General features: G+C 35.5%; 1 protein-coding gene across 2 annotated transcripts in view; it reads left to right on the plus strand.

Annotated features, from left to right (window-relative positions):
- Positions 1–780: 780 nt before the first annotated feature.
- shg (shotgun) overlaps positions 781–27049 on the plus strand; it is a 270108-nt gene continuing 243839 nt past the window's right edge. For both annotated transcript variants that reach the window (XM_065356719.1, XM_065356727.1), the window contains exon 1: positions 781–1320. Coding sequence is in view for 1 of the 2 variants with exons in the window: in XM_065356727.1 (XP_065212799.1) it covers positions 1260–1320 (61 nt within the window). In the remaining variant the exon portion in view is untranslated. The remainder of the gene's footprint in view (positions 1321–27049) is intronic.

Raw genomic sequence — 27049 nt, forward strand, 5'->3', positions numbered from 1 at the left:
TTAGAAGTGTCAAAATGATAATAAGTAGGTAGTAATACTCGTAATAATAATTATTATTGCTGAATAATATTTGTATTGAATAAATATCGATGACATTCAATCCTGAAAGATGAAAATAACAATTTATTGTTGATTGGTATATTGGTTGATTTATGAATTTATCAACATGATACTTGATTTGATTTTTGTCGTCGATGTTTAACGAATGCGTCATTCAGTTCTAAACTGAGTGAGCACAATAGTAACTGGCATTCGGGTACCTATTTTATTTATTGTAGAAAATTCCCAATACGTGACGTGGTCTCTCCGCTGCCTATAAATATTATAATGTTATCTTCGAAATTCGAAATATTTTGTCGATTTCGTATGAGTATAATATTTTTATTTGCTTATCAGTCACTTATGCCATGGCTATACCCCCTAGGCTATTGAAAAACTATGTAGAAAAATTTGAAATGACTAGGTAGATTACCGATTATCACCGTCCATTTTTGATAATAAATCGGAATGGAGGTGGAGAAATAAGATAAGGAAAAAATTAAGGAACGAGGGAAACAGAGGTGAACATACAATGCTAATCATTCGTGAAAAAATAAATAATAATTTATCGATTTAAAAAAAATAAAAATTTCAATAAAACATAAATTCCGATCCATTCGTGTACGATCTACGTCACACGGAACGGACGTTAAGATTTGAAAAACGCGTTCGGTCGTACTCGGCTATCCCCGTACGCGTTCGTCTCAGTCGGCGTTCATCAGGTTGTTGATACGCCAGTGGAATGTTTCATGCAGCGAGTGTAACTGTAATGGCGCGGTAGGTTGTGTCTCGAGTTCTAGCCTTTCCCGTTCGAATTTGCTGTGATACTCCGTAAACGTTTTCGTTTTCGTGTTCGATTCGGAGTAATAATTAATTTCTTTATAATATTATTACAAAAAATCAACGTTTATTGTGCGGTTTTACGTTTAAAATTGTAATAATAAATTAATGGTGCGAGTAAGCTTCGTTGTGCGGATTTGTACGGTACGCGAGTGCATGTGTTACAGTGTTTGGTGATTTCGGTAATACGTAAATTAATATCTATCTTCGATGAAATGTTTTAAAATTTAAATGAATATCCGCGTACGATGGTTACGATTTACGAATGTGTTAATCTTTGATTTTTTATTTTATTATTTACTGCTGCTGAAAAACTAGCGCGTAAAGTTTTTGTTTGTTGGTGTTGTGACGAAGGCGAATCTTGGAATTGCTGTGCAATAATGTGGCTGCCGTTGTATTTCATTGTAATCGGGTTGGCGGCTTCGTTGAATTTTAATTCAGGTATGCGAGTGTTTGATTTCAAAAGTATCGTAAGTAAAATAAATCGTCTTTGTAGTCGTTACTCTGTACTCTCGTTGTCGAGTGCTATAATTTTCCTCACGTACGTAATGTTTTTGGTATGTCGGTGTCAGCGTGTGTGTGCGTGCGTGTGAGTAAAATCATGTACGTACGTATAATACCTGTATGTAGTCGAATGCGTAAACAATGCACCTGTTGTCTGGATAAAGCTTGGCTGCTTGGGCCGCCATTTTCCGCCTGCATCGGGTATTATTTCCGTTCCCAAGTAAATATTCGCGAACGAGGAACGAAATACGAGTAAAAAGGAGTATATGGCTTCTTCCAAGATTTATTTCCCAACTCGAGATCAGGTTACAGGGTGCCCAGAAATATCGGGTACCCCAAAGAAAGTTTTTCATTAAAAATATATCTAGGTTGGTAACGTGAAATAGATGGATATGATTGGTGGAATGTTATCTCTCCAGTCCAACAACCAATCATGTGCTATCATTATTATCATTCAGTGTGACCAACCGAAGTATTTAACAGAAAACTTTTTTAGGGGTACCCGATATTTCTGGGCACCCTGTATATCGTGGTGTATTCGAAGCTTCGAATGTTACTAGAGATGAATTTAGCGTCGACCAATCGACCTAATGATATTTTTCACGATTGAATGCCGAAATTGAGTAATTATATTTTTATCTGGTCGGCTTTACACTACGTAATACGTATACATATGTAGATTAGATATCGTAGAGTACGTAATATTACCCACTTTAATCGTTTATTCGAGTCTGGGTTTTGTATATTAGGACTGGTCAAAATAATTATAATGCTAGTCTGGTCGTATTCGTATTGCTTTCATTTTAATGAAATCAACGACAACTCGTAAAAAAAAGAGCTATTCGTGTAGACGTAATACGTATTGTATGTTGAGTGCTGGAAGTACACAATATATGTATGATGTCGATGGTGTACGGTTATGTGTTGTACTGGTACATTTACATTTATGCACGATGCATGGGTTGTTGTGGCTTTTTAAATGTTTGTTTTACGTGATTCATGGTCCGGGCCAAAAAATCGCTCTTTCCAGCGATGCACGTAGAATAAAAATTCGCAATAATGCGCTTCATTCGGCTTATAAATATTATTTCAGCTTGAAAGAATTTTTTTCCACGTTGCTTTTTATCGTATTCGTATTAGGTACGCGAGATACGTGAGCTATACTCGTATGCGGATGGTCGATGGTCGATGGGTTATATTGCTTTGATCGCGAGTATAAAAATGCATATCTATAGTCTATGTAGATATTGAACAGTGAACCGTGTGTGATGTTGTCGAAATTGCAACTTGCGAGCAAAAGTCAGCAGAGATGAGAGACGATTTCACGATTTTCTTCTGGATCTGGCCAAAGTTGCGTAAAATTGTTGAGACGAATCGAGTTGAGATGCAGTTTATTATCTATCTACTTATTTAAATATTTTTTTATAGTCAAAGGCATGAAATGTGTAGGTAAATTATGCAAATCGTTTTCGTATTATAATTTGGGGGGGGGGGGTGTCAACAGTGTGATTGTACCTTTGGGTAATGATGGGTAAGGTAACATATTGTACAAGGAACCTCTAAAAAATTAGAAAAAGTCGTGAAAATTTCGACGACGATTTGAAAAAATTTGGAGAAATGTCAGGAAATTTGGATATTTTTATTACGAAAACACGGAATTTTGTGAATACGATTGAGCAGACTTTATTTTGTGGGCACGTTCATTCTCGAAAGTTGTATAAGTTTACAATTTTTTGTATTCTCTTCCACTCACCAAACATCAAGAAAAAAATTATTTTTACATTTTCTGTTTCAAAAGTTCTCTTTTTGTTCCAAAATTGCTAAACAAAAGTCATGTTTTTGCCAAAGTTGCTCTAGTATGAGGTTCGTGTTTTTTTTTTTGCTTAATTTGCCCCAAGTCAAAAAGTGTAAATTTTTGAGGGGAAATGTGAAAAAGCGTCAACTTTTGGCAAAATAGTCAACGAAGTGTTCGTATTTGTCAAACGGTCCTGTTTTTGTCGAGATTTTCCCCCACAGAAATATTTTTTCCCGCAAAATTGTCAATAAATTCCTGTTTTTACCAACATTGTCAAAGAGTGTCAATTTTTTACGAGTTGAAAATTATTATGTTAGTAGTTTTTTGATAAAATTGTAAAAACAGGGCCAATTTTTGCCTGAATTGTCAAACAGTCTTTTTTCGCCAATGATTTTCCATAAAATCTCCATTTTTGTTAAAATTGTGTAGAAAAAGTAAATTTTTAACAAAATTGTGAAAATATTCTCTTTTTCTGTCAAAATAATATTAATTTTTGGGGAAGTAGAGCCAAGAAGTGTCCATTTTTGACCAAATTGTTAAAAATGGGCATTTTTTGACAAAATTGTCCTGTTTTTGCCTAAATTGTCAAGAATTATTTTTTTTTGCCAAAATTGTCAAACTGTCAATTTTCGACGAGTTGATGAAAAATTGTGATGTTTTTTTTTTTTATCGAAATTCTCAAGAAGTAGTTTTTTGATAGATGTAAAATTGTCAGAAAAGGTTAATTTTGTCCTGTTTTTGCCAACATTTCCCAAACTAATCTCCAATTTTGGTTAAATTGTGAAAAAAAGGCCATTTTCTGTTAAAATTGTCAAATAATTCCTTTTTTCTATCAGAATTGTGAGAGAGTGCCAATTTTTGGAAAGGTTGTCAAAAAGCGCAAGTTTTGGCAAAATAGTCAAAAGGTGTCTATTTTTGGAACAATTGTCAAAAATGGGTCAATTTTTACCAAAATTGTGGAACAGTCTTTTTTTGGTTTTCCATAAAATCTCCATTTTTGGTTTAGTTGTCAAAAAAAGTCAATTTTTGACAAAATTTTTTTTTTCTGTCAAAATTGTGAGAGAGTAGGTATCAATTTTTGGTGAAGTAGGGCCAAGAAGTGTCCATTTTTGACCAAATTGTTGAAAAGGGGCAGTTTTTGACAAAATTGTCAAACAATCCTGTGTTTTGCCTAAATTGTCAAGAATTCTCTATTTTTGCCAACATTGTCGAACCGTGTCAATTTTTGACGAGTTCATAAAAATTGTGATGTTTTTTTTTTTGTCGAAATTCTCAAGTAGTAGTTTTTTGGTATAAAAATTTTCAGAAACGGTCAATTTTTTTCTGTCTTTGCCAAGATTTCCCAAACAAATCTCCATTTTTGGTAAAATTGTGAAAAAAAATGTCATTTTTTGTCACAATTGTCGAATAATTCCTTTTTTCTGTCAAAATTGTGAGAGAGTGCCTATTTTTGATATGGTTGTCAAAAAGTTCAATTTTGGAAAAAAATGTCAAAAATCGTAAATTTTTGGGAAAATGGTCAAAAAGTGTCCATTTTCGGAACAATAGTCAAAAATGGGCCAATTTTTACCAAAATTGTCAAACAGTCCTGTTCTCGCAAAGATTGACCACAAAAACCACTGCTTTTGCTTAAATTGTTAAAAACTTACCATTTTTTGTCAAAGTTGTCAAAAAGTGTAAATTGCTAAGAAACTCGTGGTTTTTTTGCCAAAACGTTCGAAAAGCATTGATTTTTACCTTGCGTACCTGAAAAGTCGATCTTCTTTTTGTATCAATAGGGAGCCAAAAAAAATGTGTTGTTTTCTGCAAAACTGCTCAAATAAGGTTCTTTTTTTTGTCAAATTTCATGTCAAAATTGCAAAAATTGTCATTTTTTTCCTTCAAAAACAGCCTGTAAGTTTTACTTTTCTGCAATAAATTGTTAAAAAATGGTTCATTTCTTATATCACTTTTATGCTAATAATAGTTGAAACAAGTTCTGCTTCTGCTAAAATTGATAAAGTAGGTATTGCGATTGGAAAAATTCTTGCTTTTAACCTTACCCAAATTGATGATTAAGTCAGACTTTTTTTATTGATTGTTAGTGTTACTTTTTTGCTAAAAGTTGGTAAATAATTTCGTCATTTAGCCAAAAGTTTTTAAAATGCCTGTTCTTTTGATTTGTCAAAATCAATTCAGAAAGCTTTTTGAAATGAAATTTTGACGCTGTACCTACTTTTCCAAGTTGCATAAAAGTTGGAAAAAATTTGAATTTTTAGAAAAAAAATATGAAAAAATTCTGAGCTTTTGTGGAATATTCGAGCTCCATATACACCTAATGTTAAAAGAGTCAAGCTGAAAATTTCTACAGTTTTCCATTTTTTTGAAATCGGAAACCCTTGCAACTCCTCAAACATCCCAACTGTCTCCGGAAATGTCGAACGAAGCAAATTTTCGGTGTGTTCCATACTTTTGGTGCTTATAAATCCCCTCGAATGAACCCCTTAGAGGCTAAAATTAATCTTTACAGTATTTTTCGTTTTCAGATCAAAGAAGAGGTCAATACTCAAGTATTAATCTGGGAAATTTCGAAGTTATTTAATTCATCCCTCCTCCCATATACTTACTTCAGATTTTTAACTAAAGAAATTCTTGAAACGATTCAGAGTCGAAAGCGACAAAATTACAATTTTCAAAATAATTGCCACCCTTGGCTCTCTCCATCTCTTCTCCTGTATTTCGTGGATATTATTGATGAAAATTGGTCGCTAATGACGTTCAAAATAATTGGCTCCCTCCCCTCCACTATTTTGTGTGTTTTTGACGTTTGAAATAGCCAGAAAATTGAATTAGCCAGTCTGGAAAACTATGTAAAGTTGAGTATTTGTTTCTGTGAAACCGAAAAAGACTGCAGGACACCCTGTATTACGTGTACAAAGAGTTAAAACCTGAGTACCTACGACAAACTGCGGAACTGATGATAGTGTTTTAGACCTACGGTTGACACAACAGATACCGTTATAAGAAGCAGTTATCGCGAACATTGCGCGTGTTGTGCTACATATGGTAGTTTTTTTTCACTACGTATTATTTTTGTTCGTCTTCTCGTTCTCGACTCGATGATGGTGTTAATAGACTAAATGGGTCTAATGGTCATCGTCATGGTAGGCGAGGCGGAAACGCGTCATCGGTCGCGACCAATATTTTGACTATGGACAGCGACTGCTGTGTACAATAGGATGCTTTTCGGTTTTCAGCGATCTGCTATACTACGAGAGTGTGCGAAAGACAGCGAACGAAAGGCTACGGTACTCGAGAGAGAGACGAGAGTATGAAATACGTAGATTTATAAGTGTATTCGACCGTACAGTGGTGTGCGAATTATTAGACTAGCGCAATTTTTTGCTACTGCATAAACAGATTTTTGGGGAAATACGTACTATTTAATGAATTAAACTGATTTTGAATTTTTTATACCATATCATTGACTACAAGGAACACTTTTTTTTGGTTTGGAAGCATTCATTTACTTTTTAAAAAAATTTTCGAGTTGTAAAATGAAATTTCACCAATTAGGAAAAAATCAGTTTTTCAGTAATAAATAATTATAAATTTCTAAATCTGGAAGCAATTAAACATGGATTCCGATTAAATGGACATCTATGGACCTTAGCCGATGCTGATTGGCCATTGGTTTTCAAAATGAAGCTGTATTTTCGAAATGCGCCATTTTTCATACTGGAATTTAGAGTTACAGAAAAGTCAAAAAAACATGTTTTTCCGTTGCTGATTTCTCAATTTCAACCAAAATTCAATAAATGGGACACCAAAATGACCGGAATTTAGTTGCGGATCTCTTCCCGTTGACAGAATTTTGCTATCTCATTTTGCTCTCGCAAAATTCGCAAAAGAATCTTGAAAAATGAGATTTTAAAAATGCACAAAAAACGACGTTTTTCAAGCTACTTCTGCTCGTGGAAGGAAAACGCGAATACCAATCGTTTCGCTCTAACCGCCATTCGATTCTTCATAAAATTTACCTTCAGAATCAACTCCTGAAAAAATGTATTGCGATAATTTGCGAGGTTTTAATAATTTCTTTATTCACAAAATCGCTCATGCAGCAAAAATCGCATATAAGGCGATCTTGAGAAAAAAGAAATTATTAAAACCTCGCAAATTATCGCAATACATTTTTTCAGGAGTTGATTCTGAAAATAAATTTTATGAGGAATCGAATGGCGGTTAGAGCGAAACGATTGGTATTCGCGTTTTCCTTCCACGAGCAGAAGTAGCTTGAAAAACGTCGTTTTTTGTGCATTTTTAAAATCTCATTTTTCAAGATTCTTTTGCGAATTTTGCGAGAGCAAAATGAGATAGCAAAATTCTGTCAACGGGAAGAGATCCGCAACTAAATTCCGGTCATTTTGGTGTCCCATTTATTGAATTTTGGTTGAAATTGAGAAATCAGCAACGGAAAAACATGTTTTTTTGACTTTTCTGTAACTCTAAATTCCAGTATGAAAAATGGCGCATTTCGAAAATACAGCTTCATTTTGAAAACCAATGGCCAATCAGCATCGGCTAAGGTCCATAGATGTCCATTTAATCGGAATCCATGTTTAATTGCTTCCAGATTTAGAAATTTATAATTATTTATTACTGAAAAACTGATTTTTTCCTAATTGGTGAAATTTCATTTTACAACTCGAAAATTTTTTTAAAAAGTAAATGAATGCTTCCAAACCAAAAAAAAGTGTTCCTTGTAGTCAATGATATGGTATAAAAAATTCAAAATCAGTTTAATTCATTAAATAGTACGTATTTCCCCAAAAATCTGTTTATGCAGTAGCAAAAAATTGCGCTAGTCTAATAATTCGCACACCACTGTATATATTGTGTACTGTGTGGTTTTAAGTTTCGATTTTGCCGTAGTACAGGATACTTGGGTTCGAATTCTATTCGAGTGGGTATCTTTTACGAGGATGTTTCTGGTGCGATTGTACGTACGAGATGAGATGAGTAAAATGACGATAAAACAATGTTTTTAAAGGGCTCATAGCATAGTTCCATGGCTCATAGTAGGTCTACGAGCGATGTGTTCTTGGCGAGGTGATTAGCGTTCGTAACTCGTAAAGTGTGCCATTTGAAAGTTGCTGTTTTTTTTGTGCAGATTGTTTCCCTTTGCTTCGTGTAATGATTGTGCTGGGGAAAGGATCGCAGTGGTTACCAAAATTATTATTTTAGGGTTTTGTAACTATTACACTCCCTGGAGAAGACCTCCTTTGGGAGCATTTCAATTCTATACAGGAAATTATAACTTGTTTGCAGTAAAACAAATTAAAATTTGCAGAAATGGTCCGAACAAACGCTGTAGAGTATCAAAAGATAAACATTTTTTCACCTTGGTACTTTCTCTTCAAGTTGATCGGTGGGGGGGGGGCGGCATTGACGTTGAAAATTTTTTCGGTACTTTGATGAGAAATAATGAAAAAGCATTTTTTCGTCCGTGTTGCACCAAAAATACGTAATTTGTTTGTTTTAGATCAAAACATGATATAAAATCGAAAAAACAGAGGATTCCCAAAAATGGGGGGGGGGGAGATTTTTGACTAGAGCTGAAAATAACAGGTGATGTCATGTGACATATCGTTTGTTAGGTTTCTGAGGATGCTGAGTTCGAATATCGACATGATTTTTTGATATGACCCTTCCAATCCCCACCTTAGGGCACTCAGATATTTCAAAATGGTCCCAGGAGGGGGAAGGGATAGTGATACCGTGTGACATATCGTTTGTTGAGGGTTTTGGAGCGCTGAGGTCGAATATTTGATTAGTTTTTTGATCCAACCTATCCAATTTCTGCCACAGACGCCTCATTGTTGTCTGAAGATGAGAAAGTTCAACTATTCAGGATGTCTCATATCCTGGTTTCTCTGTTCGAAATTTTATTTCAATCCGCTCGATGTCCTACAAATTGGTGAACATTTTTTCGAAGCTTGTGGGAGGGACATGGCAGAAGGAAGTCTAAGAATTGAAAAGTTGTATAGACGATGTGACTCGCTGTTGTGCAACGTCTGACGAACTGACGACGACGACGACGACGACGACGGTGTTAATTGTTCATTGTTGGTAGCGCGTTCAGTCTTTTTTTTGCGGTATTTAGTGCAGATTGCGAAGTAATAATGGGGACTCATCGACGTGTAACGGAACTTGGTAAACGGTGACGACGAAGACGAAGACGATGGCATTAGGTAACCGTATAATCGTTTAGCGTATGGAGCGTGCAGAGCAAATGCCCGATGACAAATATTTTTCAAGACGAAACGCGTCCTTTAAATAAAACCGGAGATGCGTTTATTCGTCGACACCTACGACGAGAGTGTTTCGGTTATGATTTTTCATGTTTTTCCGGTGACTCAGCTCGTCAATTGTGTCGTTGTCATCCGAAGTATACGAGAAGTCGAGTACTTACTCGAATACGTGGTTACTGTTTACCTTTCTGGCTGATTTATATACATTGTCACGGTACTGTTATCTTAATAGAGATATTAATATCACCGAAAAAGAAGAAAAAGAGCATATTTGTGTTCACCTTTATGTGGTCTGTAGGAGAATACAAACAGAAACGACGACCAGTGATATTCATCGCGTTTTCCCCATTTCTTTGAAATGGAACAAACGATTAATCGTCGAATTGGAATGAAAGTTGTAATATTTTTATCGAGGTCGAACTTCAACGTGATGCATTAGTTGTTCTATACGTTATGTGTGTGAAGTGAAGTAATCAACGTGTTTCTTGGAAACGGGGGGTCTCAGTCTCGATGCAGTATTATAATATTAGTACTGTGATAAGTAAATTGCTAAGTGAATATGGTACGCTCAACGTTGTGACTAAGCTACTGTTTGCTTTATGATAAGTATAGGTATTTACCATTAAAACGTAATTTTTAATCAGTGTTTACCTCAATCTTCCGCCAGATTACCATTTCCGTTCATATTTTTTAAAGGCACAGAGAAAGAAGATTATTGAAATTGTATTTCGTCGAATTCTTACGCAGTATTGGTTCAATTTTCAAGACTATTCGATTAATTACGTAATGAAAAATCAGTTTCTTTATATAAGGGACGGAATTCTGATTTGATTTGGTTTTCCGGTAGGTTGGTATACGACGCAATGTACCGATCGCTCTGCTGCACTCGGTAGCATCAAAAAATTATTAGTCCAATGAAATAGACTTATCCGTAAAAAATTATTCGTTCGAGTATAACGAATATTTTTTTTTAGCTGTTCGGATCGATGTAGAAAATATTCATTAGAAGTATCGCTGTGTCAGTGACCTCATTTGCATTTATTGGCTATTCCAGTGTCATCGTAATTAGTCAGGTCGAATGTAGGTACTTTGTTTCTGCGGACTGTGGACTGCACAGAACGTGATTTTTTTACATGATTTTAGTCCTGCGATGACTGCGGTATTATAGATTGGTTAGTTTGTATGTGTATGAGTTGAAACTGAGTTGAATTGAATTGAGATCTGCAGATTCACAGTTTTGATCGAAATTCAAAGAAAAACATAGGTACTTGAAACCTTGAATACTCGTAATAATGAGAGAATTGAAGTTTCTGAAAATTTTTGAAAATTATTTATTTTTAGCCAGAAGCATGCTGAATAACCCTCTTCTCTTTTTTTCAAAAATCACCCCCCTCTCTCCACAAGTGTGATTGTTTTTTGTTTGGAGGCCGTCAAAGCTGCGAGAAAAATCAAAAAAATCGAATAAAACGAATATGGGAAATTTTTTTTTGTATCAAAATTTCAATTTTCGTATTTTGAAAGAATTTTCGAATTTGAGAGCATCCCAAATTCGTAAACTTATTGTTCGCCCACTCGAGTTCATCTTTCAAATAATGTAATAATGCGAGCATTTTTCAATTTTCAACCAATTTTTCAGAATTTAATGCTCAATATTTCAATTAGAATATTGTCGAAATCCGCAAGCGAGACGAAGTGATATGTCCCTGAAGCGTGACGGTGGGAGGGGGGGGGGTGAATTAAATTTTTCCAAACAGATTTTTCCTACTTTTTACTTCACATCCCCTCCCCCTTCCCCCAGATTTTTCCAGCCAATTGGCCAGATATAGTTCGAACAATTTTGAAAGATGAGATGAAAACAAAAATGTTGAACAACATTAAATTTACAAAAATGATTGTTTTTACAAAAAAATTGAATTTATCTATTGATTTGGTGGTGTTTTCAATCTCAAATTGATTTTTCCATTCTTGAAAATTTTTTAAAAGAGATTTGGAAACAGAAATAGTCGCCCGCATAAGGATCACTTTCACCCCCCTGCCGATCCTCCGGGACAATTTTTTTCTTAAAGGTTGAGTCCTAAGGAACATTTCTAGCCCTTGTCCACGAAAAAAAGTGGCCCTACATACAAAATGACGTCCATTTTGATTGACAGATCAGCCGAAATCGCAGATTTCGCGCTCCAACATAGGACTAGCATAAAATTTTTCAAACCGTTCAGAAGTAGATCGAAAGAGCAGTCAAAAATTCATCACATGTCAAAATTTCAAGTGCTAAAGTGCCTTTTTCGATTTTTGGTGAATTTTCAAAAATCAAATTTCGGCCAAAATGTGAGAAAAAAATCAAAATTTTACCAAATTGACCTAGTGAGCTGAAATTTGGGATATACCCTATTTTCGACCTGCCAAACCGATTGGAAACTGTTTCAAACCGTTTTGAGCAGTTCTGGAGACTCCAGCAGATTTTTGAAACTCGAAATTCCCACAAAATTCCACAAATGGAGTTGGAAAGCCGAAATTATTTCTGCAAACTAATTTCGATACGCTGTGAAGTCGACTGCAGGTAAATTTCAAGTCGTTTTTGAGCCTCCAGCGATTTTTTGAAAATTACTGGAGCCTCCAGTAAAGTTTTGAAACTTGAAATTTTGGAAAATTTCATCAAAATAGAGATGGAAAGCTGTAATTAGCTATGCACTCCAATTTTAACACCCTCTGAAGACGACTTCAGGTGGGTTCAAGTGATTTTGGAGCCTCCAGTGACTTTTTGAAAGGTTTCATGGCGTTCTTAGGAGAATTGAAATTTCCAAAAAGAAGTCGGAAGCTTCAAAACCACTTGAAACCACCATGCAGTCGACTTCATATTATTGTATTGAAATTAGTTTGCAGAGTAAATTTCGGCTTGCTAACCCCATTTGATGAAATTTTAGGGAATTTTCAAGTTTAAAAAATCTACTGGAGGCTCTAGTAGTTTTCAAAAAATCGCTGGAGGTTCCAAAATGACTTGAAATTCACCTGCAGTCTACCTCATAGCGTATTGAAATTAGTTTGCAGAATTGATTTTGGCTTATTAGTAGGTAATGGCTTTAAATGCGTGTGCAGATAAATACAGAAATAAGAAGCTAACTGAGGACAACGTTTTGGCATAAATATGTAACGAAAAATCGAAAAGCATACGCAAAAATGTACTTATACCTGTTAGTAATTATCAGGACGATGACGACGACGACGATGGCGGTAATTTTGCCAATGTTGATAATACGACCAAGGCGTAGCGGAATTTTAGCCCTCTCTCCTCCCTCCCCTCGTCACTTATTTTTCTGCCGACTACCTATACTATTACGATGGTGAAGAAAAGTAGGTATACAGTAGGTAGCTAGGTACCTAACTAACAGCATTGTGGCGTCATTATGTATGGACGATGAAATGCCAGTGATGAGGAGTGAGGAGAAGAGGTGCGAAGGCGAGGCGAAAAGAAGCAAATACGGCGAAAAAGTTTACGCTGCTGCGGTTGCATATTTTAAAATGAGAAAAGCTGCTGAGAGAAAGTTTTACTTAATCGTATTTTTATCGCCGGTTTTAATACTGGTCCGAGCTTATGGTTTTTTAAGAAGAGAAGCAACAGAGCCGAGGCGAATAATTAATATTTTTCGCGAAGGGTGGAACGCGGTGGCGGTGGCGGCGGCGGCGCGGGCGTGTAAAAGAAAAGAGGAAAAAGTAAAAGCGGACTTAATTTAATGCAAATAAGCGTTAGTAGCGGAGTAAAATTTTCTTTATTTTTCGAAACATTAAGACAATAGAAAGTCTTTTCTTAAGAGCTGCGGGAAAAAAATGCAAGGTGTGTACAGGAAATATAATCTGTGCCTACGTCTTGGTTTTTGTGGAAAACTTGGACGATGTACGTTCAGAGTTGAAAGATTTTTTTTCAACTCGCACGTATTGTGGAAATTATACCTATACCGAAGTATGGTATCCAGCCAAGTTGAGTTGAGAGGAGTATATGAAAAATTTGCTGCCGCAAAACGTTCGCTCGACGGCGGAATAAAAGGTACATGTGTGTATTATCGATAAAAGCGCGTGTTTATGAGGTCACCCTCTCATTCCTGCCTCGCCTTTTGTTGGTTGACGAAGAGGAAGAGAGAACGCTTTGGGCGAGCTATAGCTATGTGGCGAAAACGAAACGAAATTAATTTCGGTGTTGTTTCGCACCGGCACGGCACCGGTTCGGTTCCTCGAAATATACCTTATAGATGAAGTGAAATTTTCAAACGTGATGCGAATAGGGAAACGAGATTTTGACTAAATTACCAAACAACCGTAAAGATTTTCTATTCAACAGGGTTTTCGTTTGTACAAACAAGTTGCGAGTAAAAAGTTTTCCTTAATTGTGCCGAAGAGTACGACGAAATCGTCGTCGTCGTCTCTCTGAGCTACGAGTACTACGTATACGACGACTTGACTTTTTTTTCCTGTTTTTGCTTCTTCGCAGTGAAGAGTTGTTGAGGCTGTGCCGAAGTTGTAGCTTCTTTTTCGTATACTTCTTCTTAATAGATCAAGCATGCTGTTTGCGTTGCTGTACTCTGCGAGGTTTGCGAGGTTTGTTCGTATCGTTGTAACGTGGCAGCGTTTCTTTGCCAACTCGTTACCGTAACCGCGTTATATCCTCAAATTCGCTCTGCTTTGTTGTGGTATTTAATCGGAAGAAGTCGACATGCAATATTGCTCGTACTGTACTGGAAGAACAGCAGGTTGGAATGATGATGGGTTTTATACACGAGTACAAGATCTCGTCTCAAAGTTTCGAGTTTCTTGATTTTTGCGAGTTCGTTCTCGCGAAATTGAATTATTCGGATACGGATGCTTGGTATTTTGATTGTTTGAGAGATACGACCGCATATCTCAAATTTTGGCTAGAAGTACATACAAAAAAATGATATTGTACGACAGATACATAGAATCGTAATCGTACTATAATTTTGGGGTTTCAAGATTCAAAGTCGATTAATCTTTTTTTAACTGCGCACTCAGCTGGAGGAGAGCATCGAGTGAGGCATCGTATTTTGATAAATATAAGCACTAAGCAGGTATTTAAATTCAGCACCTTATTCGAATGAAGAAATTGGGTGGAGTGCGGTGTCGAGTTTGAGTCATGAAATTTTCGTCAACATTTTTTCGTAGATTTTTTACATTGAGAAAGCATGGGGCCCTCCAAGCTCTAACCCATTTTTGAGGAACTGCAGGTGTTGGGCCAAAAGTTGGCCTTACTTACAAAATGACGTCCATTTTGATTGACAGGTGAGCCGAAATCGCAGATTTTGCGTTTCAACATAGGTCTTGCACGACATTTTTCAGATTTTACAAAGGTAGATCGAAAGATCAGGCAAAAATTTATCACCTGTCAAAATTTCAAGTGCTAAAGTGCGTTTTTCGATTTTTGGTGAATTTTTGAAAATCCAATTTAGGCCAAAAATGAGAGGAAAAATCAAAATTTTACCAAATTGACCAAGAAAGCTGAAATTTGGGATATACCCTATTTTCGACAGGCCAAATCGATTAGAAACGGTTTCAACCCGTTTTGAGCAGTTCTGGAGCCTCCAGCTGATTTTTGAAACTTGAAATTCCCACAAAATTCCATCAAATTGGAGTTGTAAAGCTGAAATTTATTCTAAAAACTGATTTCAATACGCTACGAAGTACTGCAGGTGAATTTCAAGTCGTTTTGGAGCCTCCAGCGACTTTTTGAAAATTCCCGAAGCCTCCAGCGACTTTTTGAAAATTCCCGAAGCCTCCAGCAGATTTTTGAAACATTGAATTTTCCCAAAATTTCATCAAATGGAGATGTGGAAAGTTGAAATTTACTCCACACTCCAATTTTAACACCCTCTGAAGACGACTTCAGGTGGGTTCAAGTCATTTTAGAGCCTCCAGCGAATTTTTTGAAAATTACTGGAGCCTCCAGTAGATTTCTGAAACTTGAAATTTCCCCAACATTAATTCATCAAATGGAGTTGGCAAGCTGAAATTTACTTCGCAGACTACATGGTGGTTTGAAATGGTTTTGAATCTTCCAGCTACTTTGAGGAAATTTCAATTTTCCAAAAAAACGCCATAATACAACCTTTCAAAAAGTCGCTGGAGTCTCCAAAACGACTTGAAATCCACCAGCAGTCAACTTCGTAGCGTAATGAAATTAGTTTGCAGAATGAATTTCGACTCTCCATCTCAGTTTTCAAAAATCTACTGAAGGTTCTAGTAATTTTCAGAAAAGTCGCTGGAGACTCTAAAATGGCTTGAACCCACCAGAAGTCGTCTTCAGAGGGAGTTAAAATTGGAGTGTGGAGTAAATTTCAGCATGCCAACTCCATTTGTGAGGGCGCATACGGAAAGGGTCCTTATGACCAAAAAAAAAAAAAAAAAAAAAAGTTCTCTAAAATTGTTGTAGGAACCCTTTCAGAGTTCCTACAACAATTTCAGAGAACTTTTTTTTTTTGGTCGAATTGTCCCTTTCCGTATGCGCCCTCACATTTGATGAATTAATGTTGGGGGAATTTCAAGTCTTAAAAATCGGCTGGAGGCTCCAGTAATTTTCAAAAAAGTCGTTGGAGGCTCTAAAATGACTTGAACACACCTGAAATCGTCTTCAGAGTGTGTTAAAATTAGTTTGCAGAATAAATTTTGACTCTCTATTACATGTTTGATGGAATTTTGGGGAAATTTCAATTTTCAAAAATCTACTGGAGGCTCCAGGAATTTTCAAAAAAGTCGCTGGAGGCTCCAAAACGACTTGAAATTCACCTGCGGTACTTCGTAGCGTATTGAAATTAGTTTTTAGAATAAATTTCAGCTTTACAACTCCATTTGATGAAATATTGTGGAAATTTCAAGTTTCAAAAATCTGCTGGAGGCTCCAGAACTGCTTGAAACGGGTTGAAACCGTTTCCAATCGATTTGACATGTCGAAAATAGGGTATATCCCAAATTTCAGCTTTCTTGGTCAATTTGGTAAAATTTTGTTTTTTCCTCTCATTTTTGGCCTAAATTCGATTTTCAAAAATTCACCAAAAATCGAAAAACGCACTTTAGCACTTGAAATTTTGACAGGTGATAAATTTTTTCATGATCTTTTGATCTATCTTTGTAATGTTTGAAAAATTTCGTGCAAGTGCTATGTTGAAACGCGAAATCTGCGATTTCGGCTGACCTGTCAGTCAAAATGACCGCCATTTTGTAAGTAACGCCAACTTTTTTTTGGCAAGTTTGCTTTAAAATGTTCCGTAGGATGTCCCCTTCAAGATAAAAGTTGTCCCGGAGGATTGGGCGGGGGGGGGGGGGTGCAATTACTTCTATTGTCATATGCCGGACTAAAAGTTGTGTAACCTTTGTATAATTTTTTGAAATTTTGTTTTTTTGTTTTAACCCTCTCGAGTCCTTTCTCCCAAACTGGAAAACTAACGTCAATGAGATGAAGTGAATTTTTGAAATTTTGTACTTCGCTTGTGTACATCTACATACTTGTATGAGATACGATAGTTGGTTGAACAAGTCGTACCAAACGGACGTTAATTTTTCGACGAATATGCAGTTTCATATTTAAAACGATCGTTTTAATTAAGATCAGCATATTTACATCGCGTAAGCCACATTCCACAGATGTACATATTTCCGTCTGTAGCACTGCACTGTGCATTATACCATTTACCATTCGACCGTCATTTCTATACATCATCAATGGCACTATACTCGTCAGAGGCGCGGATTCCGAAACAAAATCATAATGAAGTTATGACGAGAGGAGATGAGGAGATGGTAACATACCATCATACCAAAATCATATTACAAAAGGCAGGTGTAAAATCGTAGTATACGCAAACGAGCAGCTGAATTCTTGAGTTTATCCGTGTGTCTGTGTACCACTAACTCTAAGACCAGGTACCTGTACTTGTATGTACGCGACCGCACACCAGTTAGTCAGTTACCTATCCTATATTCTCGTTTCGGCCACATGACCCGGTTTCATAAGTCTCTTTCTCTCCAATCTCGAGTCATTTCTCCGATTGCATATTTTATGAGCGTGTACGTCGAGTAAGTCCTAGTTGACGATTCACAATTCGCGCTGCATAATTTTTCTTTTATTCTTCATGCTGATCGCTAATCCGATGTATCAGTTTGACTGACTACACATAAAATAGAAATAGAATCAAACCATTTTTTTTTCTTCAAAATTTGGTTAACTCAAAAATATAGGATTTTTCACGTTGGGAAAACTTTGGCGAACGAAGCCGAATTCACGAGGTTGACACACATTAAAGAAAACTCGCACCGCGGGTAAGATTGACGCTTGGTTTAAATGAGCTTCGCAGCTATAACAACAACAAAGACCAACGTATAACCCGACTGGCGAAGAATAACGAAATTTAAATTAATTTCATTTTTCGAACCTTCGCCGCCGTAGGTTAAACACCTTTAAAATCTCGTCGCTGTAGTCGCAGGCTTCGTTTTTCAATGCACTAGCTATACTTAAGTATACGAAGGCGAAATCGTATTCTAATTTTATTCGCGCCGCAGAAACTTTGTAAAACGTAAAAGAGCAGTACAACACGCGGTTTAAACGGATCGCGTAGTTGGATTAATTTGTATGGAGTATTTTTTGCCCTCTCTGTACGATGTAGATTTATACTCGTGTTTGGAAGAAATTTTCCATTTTGGAGTATCTTTCGGGTGTTGTGGGTCTGTAAAAGAGCTCGCGGACTTTTTACTATTTTGGAGATTGTTTCAATCCGGCGTATGAGAATAGGACTAATTGCAACATCTCACCCACCCTCTCTCCTTCCCCCCTCGAAATTCTCTGGGACAACTTTTATTTAGTATTTCCATTTGCTTGATGTATTTTCTTGATTTTTTTTGTTTCTTTTAAAAATTATAAAATTTCGAAATTTTTTTTTTGGCAATTTTGTGAAAATGAATTGGGGGGGGGGGAGTATCAGAACATTTTCAATTTTGAAAATGTCTTTCCAAGGTCCTTCTTTTTAGTTTTCAGAGATTTTGTTAGACACCCTGTACTCGCTTCAATTTCACTTCAACATTACGAATGTACCAAGCTCATGCTGAAACCAACTCCAGACACATAGTGGTTTTGAAATTGAATAGGATACGACTAGTTCATCATATTCCATTTTATCGGTCTGGTCTGGTCGTCGAGGAACGATAATCGTACCTGCTGCTGCCATGTACATTACATACGCGATTTCGTGTATGTATATATTGTATTTAATACTCGGAACCCATTCATCATCAACATAGGGCTATTCTGCTCTCGAGTACCGGCGATATACGATTTCAATTGTAATAATTGCGGCTTACAAATCCGCCCTGTGTATTGAAAATGTGCCTTGTTCGCCAACAGGAGGTCGAGTAAAATATTGTAACACGCGGTCATCGAGAGAGAAGGGTGAAATACATTATAGTGAAAACGACCTGATAATGGTGAAGGGTGGCTGGCTGGCGATGGCGGTACACTCATCATACCTCGTCGTTCTTTTTCCTATGTTTTTCAATTCATTCAACCCACCTTGTGGCTTCTATACGAGAGTATAATTCTATGCGCTGTTCATCTCCCAAAAACCGCTCCGAATATTATTTTTTCTTGGTATATACGATCTGGCTGCTGCTTCTGCTGATGCTACGTCTGCTCCTCGGACCATATATACTCACAAATAGGTATACGTGTGTGTAGGTTTGCCATGTGTTCTGTCTTCCTGCCGATGTATTGTTGTAAAATAGTCGACGGTCCTCGTCTATGCCTACCTGCCTTGTTGTACTCTTCGCGATACTAGTAAATTATTCGATAGATTGTGATTCTGTTTCACTTCTTTGCCTCTCGATAATATGCTGCAGTTCTTGCCAGAATTAAAAACGGTCGTTTTTACCTGAGTTTGAACGACTACACGACTAGTAACTATAAGGCTATACAGGGATGCTGTGTGCCTACACTCTATACGCCATTCAGGTGTCATCTCATTACTCTCTCACACACATACACACGCGTAGATACCTGCGTTTACAACACACACACACACACACACACACACACGTAGAAAACTAACGAAAATCGAATCTCTGCCAGAAACCGGTTCACATCGCCATCCTGGCTGTCGCCGCCGCGCTGCTGCCTTTTTCTCGTCCTATGTAATGACGCGTAAAATTACACGCCGACTAATCGGATCAAAACGTGATTAATAAGATTACCATTTTTTATGGCGGTTTTGTCTATTTTTTCCTCGCGAATTACCAGTTCATTTATATCTTAGGTCGTCGCAGCATCAACATTGTATTCGGTTTATAGCTTTTTCAAGTTCATTCGCTGATATGAATTACAACGACCTCGCATTTACCTTAAACAGACGTAAAATTGCAACTTCTCGTGTAGTTGATGGTGGACACAGAGAGAGGATTGGATTTTAAGTGGTATCGTCTCATCCGAGTGATACTACATATTTTTGTTAGAAAGAAAATGAAAAATTTTTACGACGCAATGCCCTTACAACGAACGACTTTTCAATTTTGAAACTCACTTGAGCATTTCAAATTAGCAGATTTAGTGTAATGATAGGTTAATTTACTTACTTTGTGTGATGATGAATTTAAATCAATCAACTAATTTATAAATCTTCATTTTGCTTTGTTTCAGGTAAGAACATTTTCGCTGTACTTACGAGTATTACACGTAATGTATTGATATGTACTTTGTTCAAGAATGGCTGAATAAGTAAGTTATCATATGACTCTTGCGTTATTTGATTTTTTATTTGGGGGGGGGTGGGAAATGGGGAGGAATTTGATTATTGCGAAGTTAGTTGATATACTTTATAATTGAGTATGATTGTTTGGGACAGGTACTAAAAAATTCTACCCCTCACAACCGCGCTATTTCAGGTTACGAGAGCTGGTTTTTCCAGGACCCCCCCCCCCCTTCAGAAACAGACGAAGCGCTAAAATCTGCACTCAAAAATCGTAGAAGCTTACATGTTCGAGTCAGAGATCAAAATCTGCTCGTCTGTTTCTGATTGCCACCAGAGTACTGCAAAATTCAGGGTGTCTAACGGTCCTTCCGGTCCTTCCAGGTCAGTAAAAGTCCTTCTTTTTGCCTATTGGTCCTTCTTTTTCAAAAAGTCCTTCAAAAGTCCTTCTTTTTGCCCGAAGGTCCTTCTTTTTTCCGAATTTTCTAATAATTCTGTCATTTAATAAAAATTAGGAATGGTGTTCTTTCACGTCCCATATTGTATCAATTTTCCACAGCTTTCGCCCTCGCTTCGCTCGGGCTAGATCATTTTTCTTTTCTTTTCTCTGACCGAAGTTAAAGGTAGAAAAATATTACTCCTCAAATCAAAAATAATGCTGTTTTACTACTCAGGAATTGTGAATTCTCAAAAGCTTTTGCCCTCGCTTTGCTCGGGCGTTTATTCAATATTCATATTTTTAACAATGATCAATACCTATAAAATTTTCTGAAAACTTAAAATTTGTAAATTTTGAAGCTATGAAAATCAACTTTTTGCATAAAAATGATGTTTTTCATTTTGAATTAGGTATCAATTTTTCAAAGCTGCTACGACAATTTTCAAACATTTCCTAGAATGGAAAAATCAACTCTAGAAATTCCAACAATATAATCGAATCAATGAAAAATTCATTTGACATTTTTGTTTTCAACTTCCCTTTTTAAAAAATGGTTCGAACCACATCTGACCAATTCTTTGGAAAAAATCTTGGTGTGGAGGGGAGAGGGGGGAGTTTGGAGTAAAAAATTGGGAAAATCTAGCGAGAAAAATTGAAGGAATGTCTTAGTCTCACCCCCTCTTCATCTCCCACCAGGCATCGTTTCGTCACACCTCTGAAAATAAAATGTAATGTTTTGTGTGGAAAGTTTTTTGCTCACCTCCTTTTTATTACATTAAAAATTTTTTTAGTCACTTTTTGATTATTTTTTGGTTACTAAAGTTATTTTTTTGAGAAAAATTTGAGTACCATCCCTGATATTAAAATTGTTCATCAAAGTACATAGTTTCCCTTACTCAATTTTGATGTCTAAAAAGTAAGCGAGGGTACGTGAGGCGTGACAAAGTATAACTTGAAAACTTATGTCGTAATATGAAAAAAAAAAAAAAAATCATATAAATACGAAAAAAGTACGAAATTTTGTTTTTTGGATTTGGTAGTCATTAGACAAAAAAATTATTAGGTCTATTTTGAATATTTTTAATTTTTTGTTTCTTTCAAAAATTATAAATTTTCGATTTTTTTTGGCAATTTTGTAAAAACAAATGAGGGGGGGGGTCAGTACGTGCATTTTTAATTTTAAAAAGGTCCTTCCAAAAGGTCCTTCCAAGGTCCTTCAAAAGTCCTTCTTTTTAGTTTTCAGATTTTGTTAGACACCCTGAAATTGAAACAGAAAAGTGAATCAACTTGAAACCAAAGTACAAAAAGTGTTGACTGGAAAAGGGAAAAGTGGAACAAAAATTGAAAATGAAAATTGAAAGTGTTGAAAAATTGGAAATTTAGAAATGAAAACTAGGATCCGAATCTTCATAAAACTGAAATGAAAAAATTTTAAAACTGAAACTAATTCTGTGAACTGTGTAAAAGTTGGAAAAGCGAAAATTGTGAAATGAAAACTTGTGATGAAAATCAGAAAAATTGAAATGGTAAGTGAAACTAAACTGTAAATCCACAAAAAATTGAAGACGCGGCTAAAAAATACGTAAAAAAGCGAAAATCAAAACCGAAAAATATAAAAATTGAAAACTGAGAACTTGAAAATGAGAGAACTGAAACTAACACTGCAAATTGCAAAATTGAAAGCAAAAATTTGACGAATGAAAGCTTAAACTGAAAATTTGGAAAATTAACACCGGAAGCGAAATGAAAGAGCTAGAAAAGTTTGAAACTAGAAATTGAGAAGATGAAAAATGAAGGAACTGAAACTGAGAAAACAAGAAAAATTGATGAAGACTGAAAGTGGAATAGCAGGGTGTCTAACACTCCTATTTATCCGATTTATTCTACAAAAGTCCTATTTTTTGCCTATGACACCTTTTTGTCCTTTTAGTGTCCTTTTTTTCAACAATTTTATCCAAAAGTCCTTTTTTTTCTAAATGACTTTTTCAAATTCTCAATTTTTCCCCTTTTTTCCGGAATTTTGAACTTGTAGAAAAGGGCTCATTTGTCGACTTTTTTAGAACTTGAATCACGCATTTTTGTGAGCTTCTGCCCTCGCTTCGCTCGGGCTATTTGCTCTTCTTTTACCGAATAAGTGACTTATTGTTCAAATTCAAGAAATGTTCAAAGTTTGAATCAAAAAAATAAACTCCTTCTTCTTTACATATTTTTTTTACTTCTCAGCAAAACATGAAATTTTGAAAACTTTTAGCCTTGCTTCACGCGGGTTTGTTTGCTTTTCTTTTTCAAGTTTGAATTTTTTTCTTTTTTTTGTTTTGAATTGGGATGTTGAATCATCATTCAAATATTGAAATTTTGAAGCAAAACATTATTAATTCATCACACAAACAAACTTTGTTTTTGTACCTCTCGAAACGCTGATTTTCGAGAGCTTTTGCCCTCGCTTCGCTCGGGCCTGTTTACTTTTCTTTTTTATTTTGAATATCATTCGAGTATCATCGTTTTTATGCCTCTCGGAACATAAATTTCCAAAAGCTTTTGCCATCACATTACTCGTGCTCGTTTGCTTTTCTTTTTTCATTTTCAATTTTTCAAAAAAAAAAAAAATCGTATTCGAATTTTAAAATTTTGAAGCAAAATTTTTTATATCTCTTAAAATACCTTCTAATTTTTGAGAGCTTTTGCCCTCGCTTCGCAAAGGGCCAGTTTGTTTTTCCTCAATTAATAATAAATTCAGAACTTGAAGGAGAAATCTCGCCCACTCCTTCCCCCTCTTAAAAAATCCCAAATGTTCAAAAACTGTCCTGTTAGAAGTCCTGCCAAAATTCCTTTGGCTAAAAACTTGAATGAAAATTTTGAACCTCCCACCTTCGAAAATTTTTTGACAACCCCCTCCCCCCTCACCTCAAAAAATTCCATAAATGATCGAAAAATGACCTGCTAAAAGTCCTACTAAAAATCCTTTTTAAGTCCTTTTTTTCATTTTGAAATTTTGTTAGACACCCTGAATAGTGAAAACCGATACTGAAATGAAACAGGGTGTCTAACAGGTACTGCAGGTACTGCAAGTACTGTAAAAGTACTGCATTGAAATCCTCGGTACTGCAAGTACTGCAAAGTACTGCATTTTGCCTGAACAGAATCATTGATTTAAAATTTTTTAAAAACCTCAAAATGAATAATAATTGGTGAAAATTTAAAAAAAAAAAATGTTAATTTTGTACCTCAAAAAATGGCGACACTTATATTTTTTTTTACAGGCGTGGCGAGACTGGTTACACGCGTCGCCACCACCGGAATGTTCAGCCAGTATAAGCTAAAAAAAATTACTCGTTATGTTGTGTTCCCCATCTTATAGTTTGAAGTCTGTGACATTGATGAAATATTTTGCAAATTTTGCGCAATGTGATAGTGAAAGGACCATGATTAATTTTTTACTTCTGCAATTTTAATTTGTTTCGATTGAAATGGTGAAATGGGATTATTATTTTTACGCTCCTCTCTGTGAATACAATATTACGATAATCACTAATCAGGTTGTCAGGTAAGTGTCAGTTTTCTACTCGTATAATATATTATGTATATTCTTTATATTTTACTCAGGACAAGGACGAAACGCTCTAGTATGATAACTGTTTTACCAAGTTGTGAAGAATATTTAGGAACATGAAAAAATAAAAGTATGGAATTAATTGTTTGATCATTACAATTTCAGATTCCAATTCAGCCAGTGCTAATAATTTTTCGAATTTATTCAGTTTTCACTTTCAGTGTTCATCTATAGAGATCTATCGTACCAATGTATTTTGAAGCATTCAAAATGAAAAGTTCGTGTTTCCTTGTTTTTGTGCTATTTATTATAGCATAATATGCTTCATGGTTTTCGTTGATTCTAACTTTTAATTTTGCTTTTGGTATGACACTGCTTCTTGATATTTTTTCTTCGACGATTCATTTACCATTTCATTCCATGATACCCATTGTTGTTCTTATCAGCGTTCATCACAATTTTATTCTTTCCACAACTTCTGTGTAAGATACATAATGTACTTACAATACTTGTTATTCGTTTTAAACTTGGCTAATGGAGAGCAGATTTAAAATAGCAGGATTGATAAATTAACATTGATCCATATCATTAATTGGTTTGTTTGCTTCTTTTTGTGCACGATTATTCAGATCACGAATTAAGAATGCGTACCTGACAGCTTGCTTACTTAATGCACGTTCAACCATTTACTTCAACTTTTTAAACAATCTCTTTACGTACCTAGAACGCACAATTTAACCAATTTTCATTTTATCCTCAAGTTGGGTGAATTTTTTGTTACGATTTCAGTATCAATAAATTTACCTATGATCATGATCCTGATTTTACATTTTCTCATGCTCTATTTGAAAAAATTGGAAATGAAAATGAAAACTAGAAAAGTTGAAAAGCCAAAATTTGATCAATTTCAATCTGAACTCTGAACTGAAACTGAAAAAGCTAAAAACTGGAAGAATTAATGAAAATCAAAATTGAAATGGAAAAATTTTTAATATTAGAAACTAGGAAAATTGACGAATTTCAACTTGAACCGTAAAAAATGAAAATCGATACAAATATGAAGAAACTGAAATGAAAAAATTGAAAATAAAAATGAAAATTAGGAAAGTCGCGCGGAACGCAAAAATTGATGAATTTTAATCTGAAGTCTGAACTGAAAATCGAAGTATGAAAATTGAAAATCGAAACTGTAATGAAAAAAACTTGAAACGGAAAATTGGAAGAATAATTGAAGGATGAAAATTGAAAAATGGAAATGAAAATTGACGAAATGATAAAATTGAAAATTAGAAACTAGAAAAATTCAGAAATGGGAACTGAAAATACTGAACGCTAAAGATTGATCGATTAAAACTCGAAATGATAAAATTGAAAATTAGAAATGAGAACTGAAAATATTGAACGCTAAAAATTGATCAATTGAAACTTGAACCGAAAAAACTGGAAAAATTGAAGACTGAAATTTGGAAAATATGAATAGAAAGTGAAATGAAGAAATTGAAAATTGAAAATGAAAACTAAAACTGGAAATTGAAAACATTGAGAAATGAAAACTGAGAAATGGAGATATTGAGAAGAATGAAGATTGCAAAATAAGCTAAACTGAAATGAAAAAACAGAGAAAAGGGGACAAAATGAAAGCTGAGACTCATTCTGCTACATTTTATCGGAGTATTTTAGTTTGCTGGTGTCAGTTTGTTTTATACTTATGAATTCGCCTTGTTTTCACGTACTTATTACGAGTACGTTTTAATTTTTCACTTTGACCATCCCTTCTCCCACCACTTCCAAACATATCGAAAATCGCGATATTTTTGAGTTCGCATATGTAACCAAAACGACGCTTTCATCTCGTCGCGTCTTCGCCCCAAGTCCACATTTTCGGTATAAAGGAAGGTGGAAAACGAATAAAAAAAAAAAAAAAAGAAAAAAAAGTTGAAATGGAATTTAAAATCGATTGTGTCAACATAGAAGTTGCATTAAAAAAACATTTAACGGGTTCGACGACGATAATCGCGCTTAACGCTTCGAAAAATTTCTAATACGCGAAGCGATGCGAAATTTAGCGTGAAGTGTTGAGAGGGTTGGTGCGAAAGGGGCAGAGGGTCACAACGATATTCTATACGGTGTAATTTTATCGTCAGTGTTTTTTTTTTCGTTCTTTTATTCGTTTCTTTTTTTTTTACGTAGTACTACGTATGCGAGTAGTCGATAAATTGAGTTGGTATTTTGTTTATATAATAATATTCTATCGGCGTGTCTTTGTGTGTAGGGTATCGAAGGCTCGATAGACGTCTTTTATCTGGTGTTTTTTCGACATCGAGTTGGTGAAACTTTCGATTATACTGCCTAAGCTGTAACGAAGATGCGGGCTCTCGCTCTGTGCTCGCTGCTCTTGTCGTGGATATGTTTAGATAGCTTATATGTACGTAGTGACTGCTGCTCGAGTCAAAAGAACGAGTAGGTACCTTACATACTACGAGTATATAAGATGAAGGACGATTTGGTAGAGAGAGATGATTGTGCAGTGTGTGCAGGGTTGTGAGAGTTATGCTCTGCATGTATCGGATTCTCTGTATGTCTATCCTACCATACCTTATCTTATATACCCACGTAAAGTGGTTTACCTTTCGAGTTGAGTTTGTTATAGGTGGTTGGTTGACAGGTGGTATATATACGAACTCCACCAAACGAGAATATTTCTTAGCTACGGGGAAATTAATTCTATCCGACTAATTTGGCGCGAAGCGGTTCCACGGTTAGAAGATTTTCCAGTTTGTGTTTCAAAAATGGATTTGAGAAACTCACGAAAGCGAAAAAGTATAGAAGGTACTCGTATTAAAAATAATCACGTTCGAAGGC

The sequence above is a fragment of the Planococcus citri genome, chromosome 1 (genome assembly GCF_950023065.1).
Source record: "Planococcus citri chromosome 1, ihPlaCitr1.1, whole genome shotgun sequence".
In the NCBI taxonomy this organism is placed as follows: Eukaryota; Metazoa; Arthropoda; class Insecta; order Hemiptera; family Pseudococcidae; genus Planococcus; species Planococcus citri.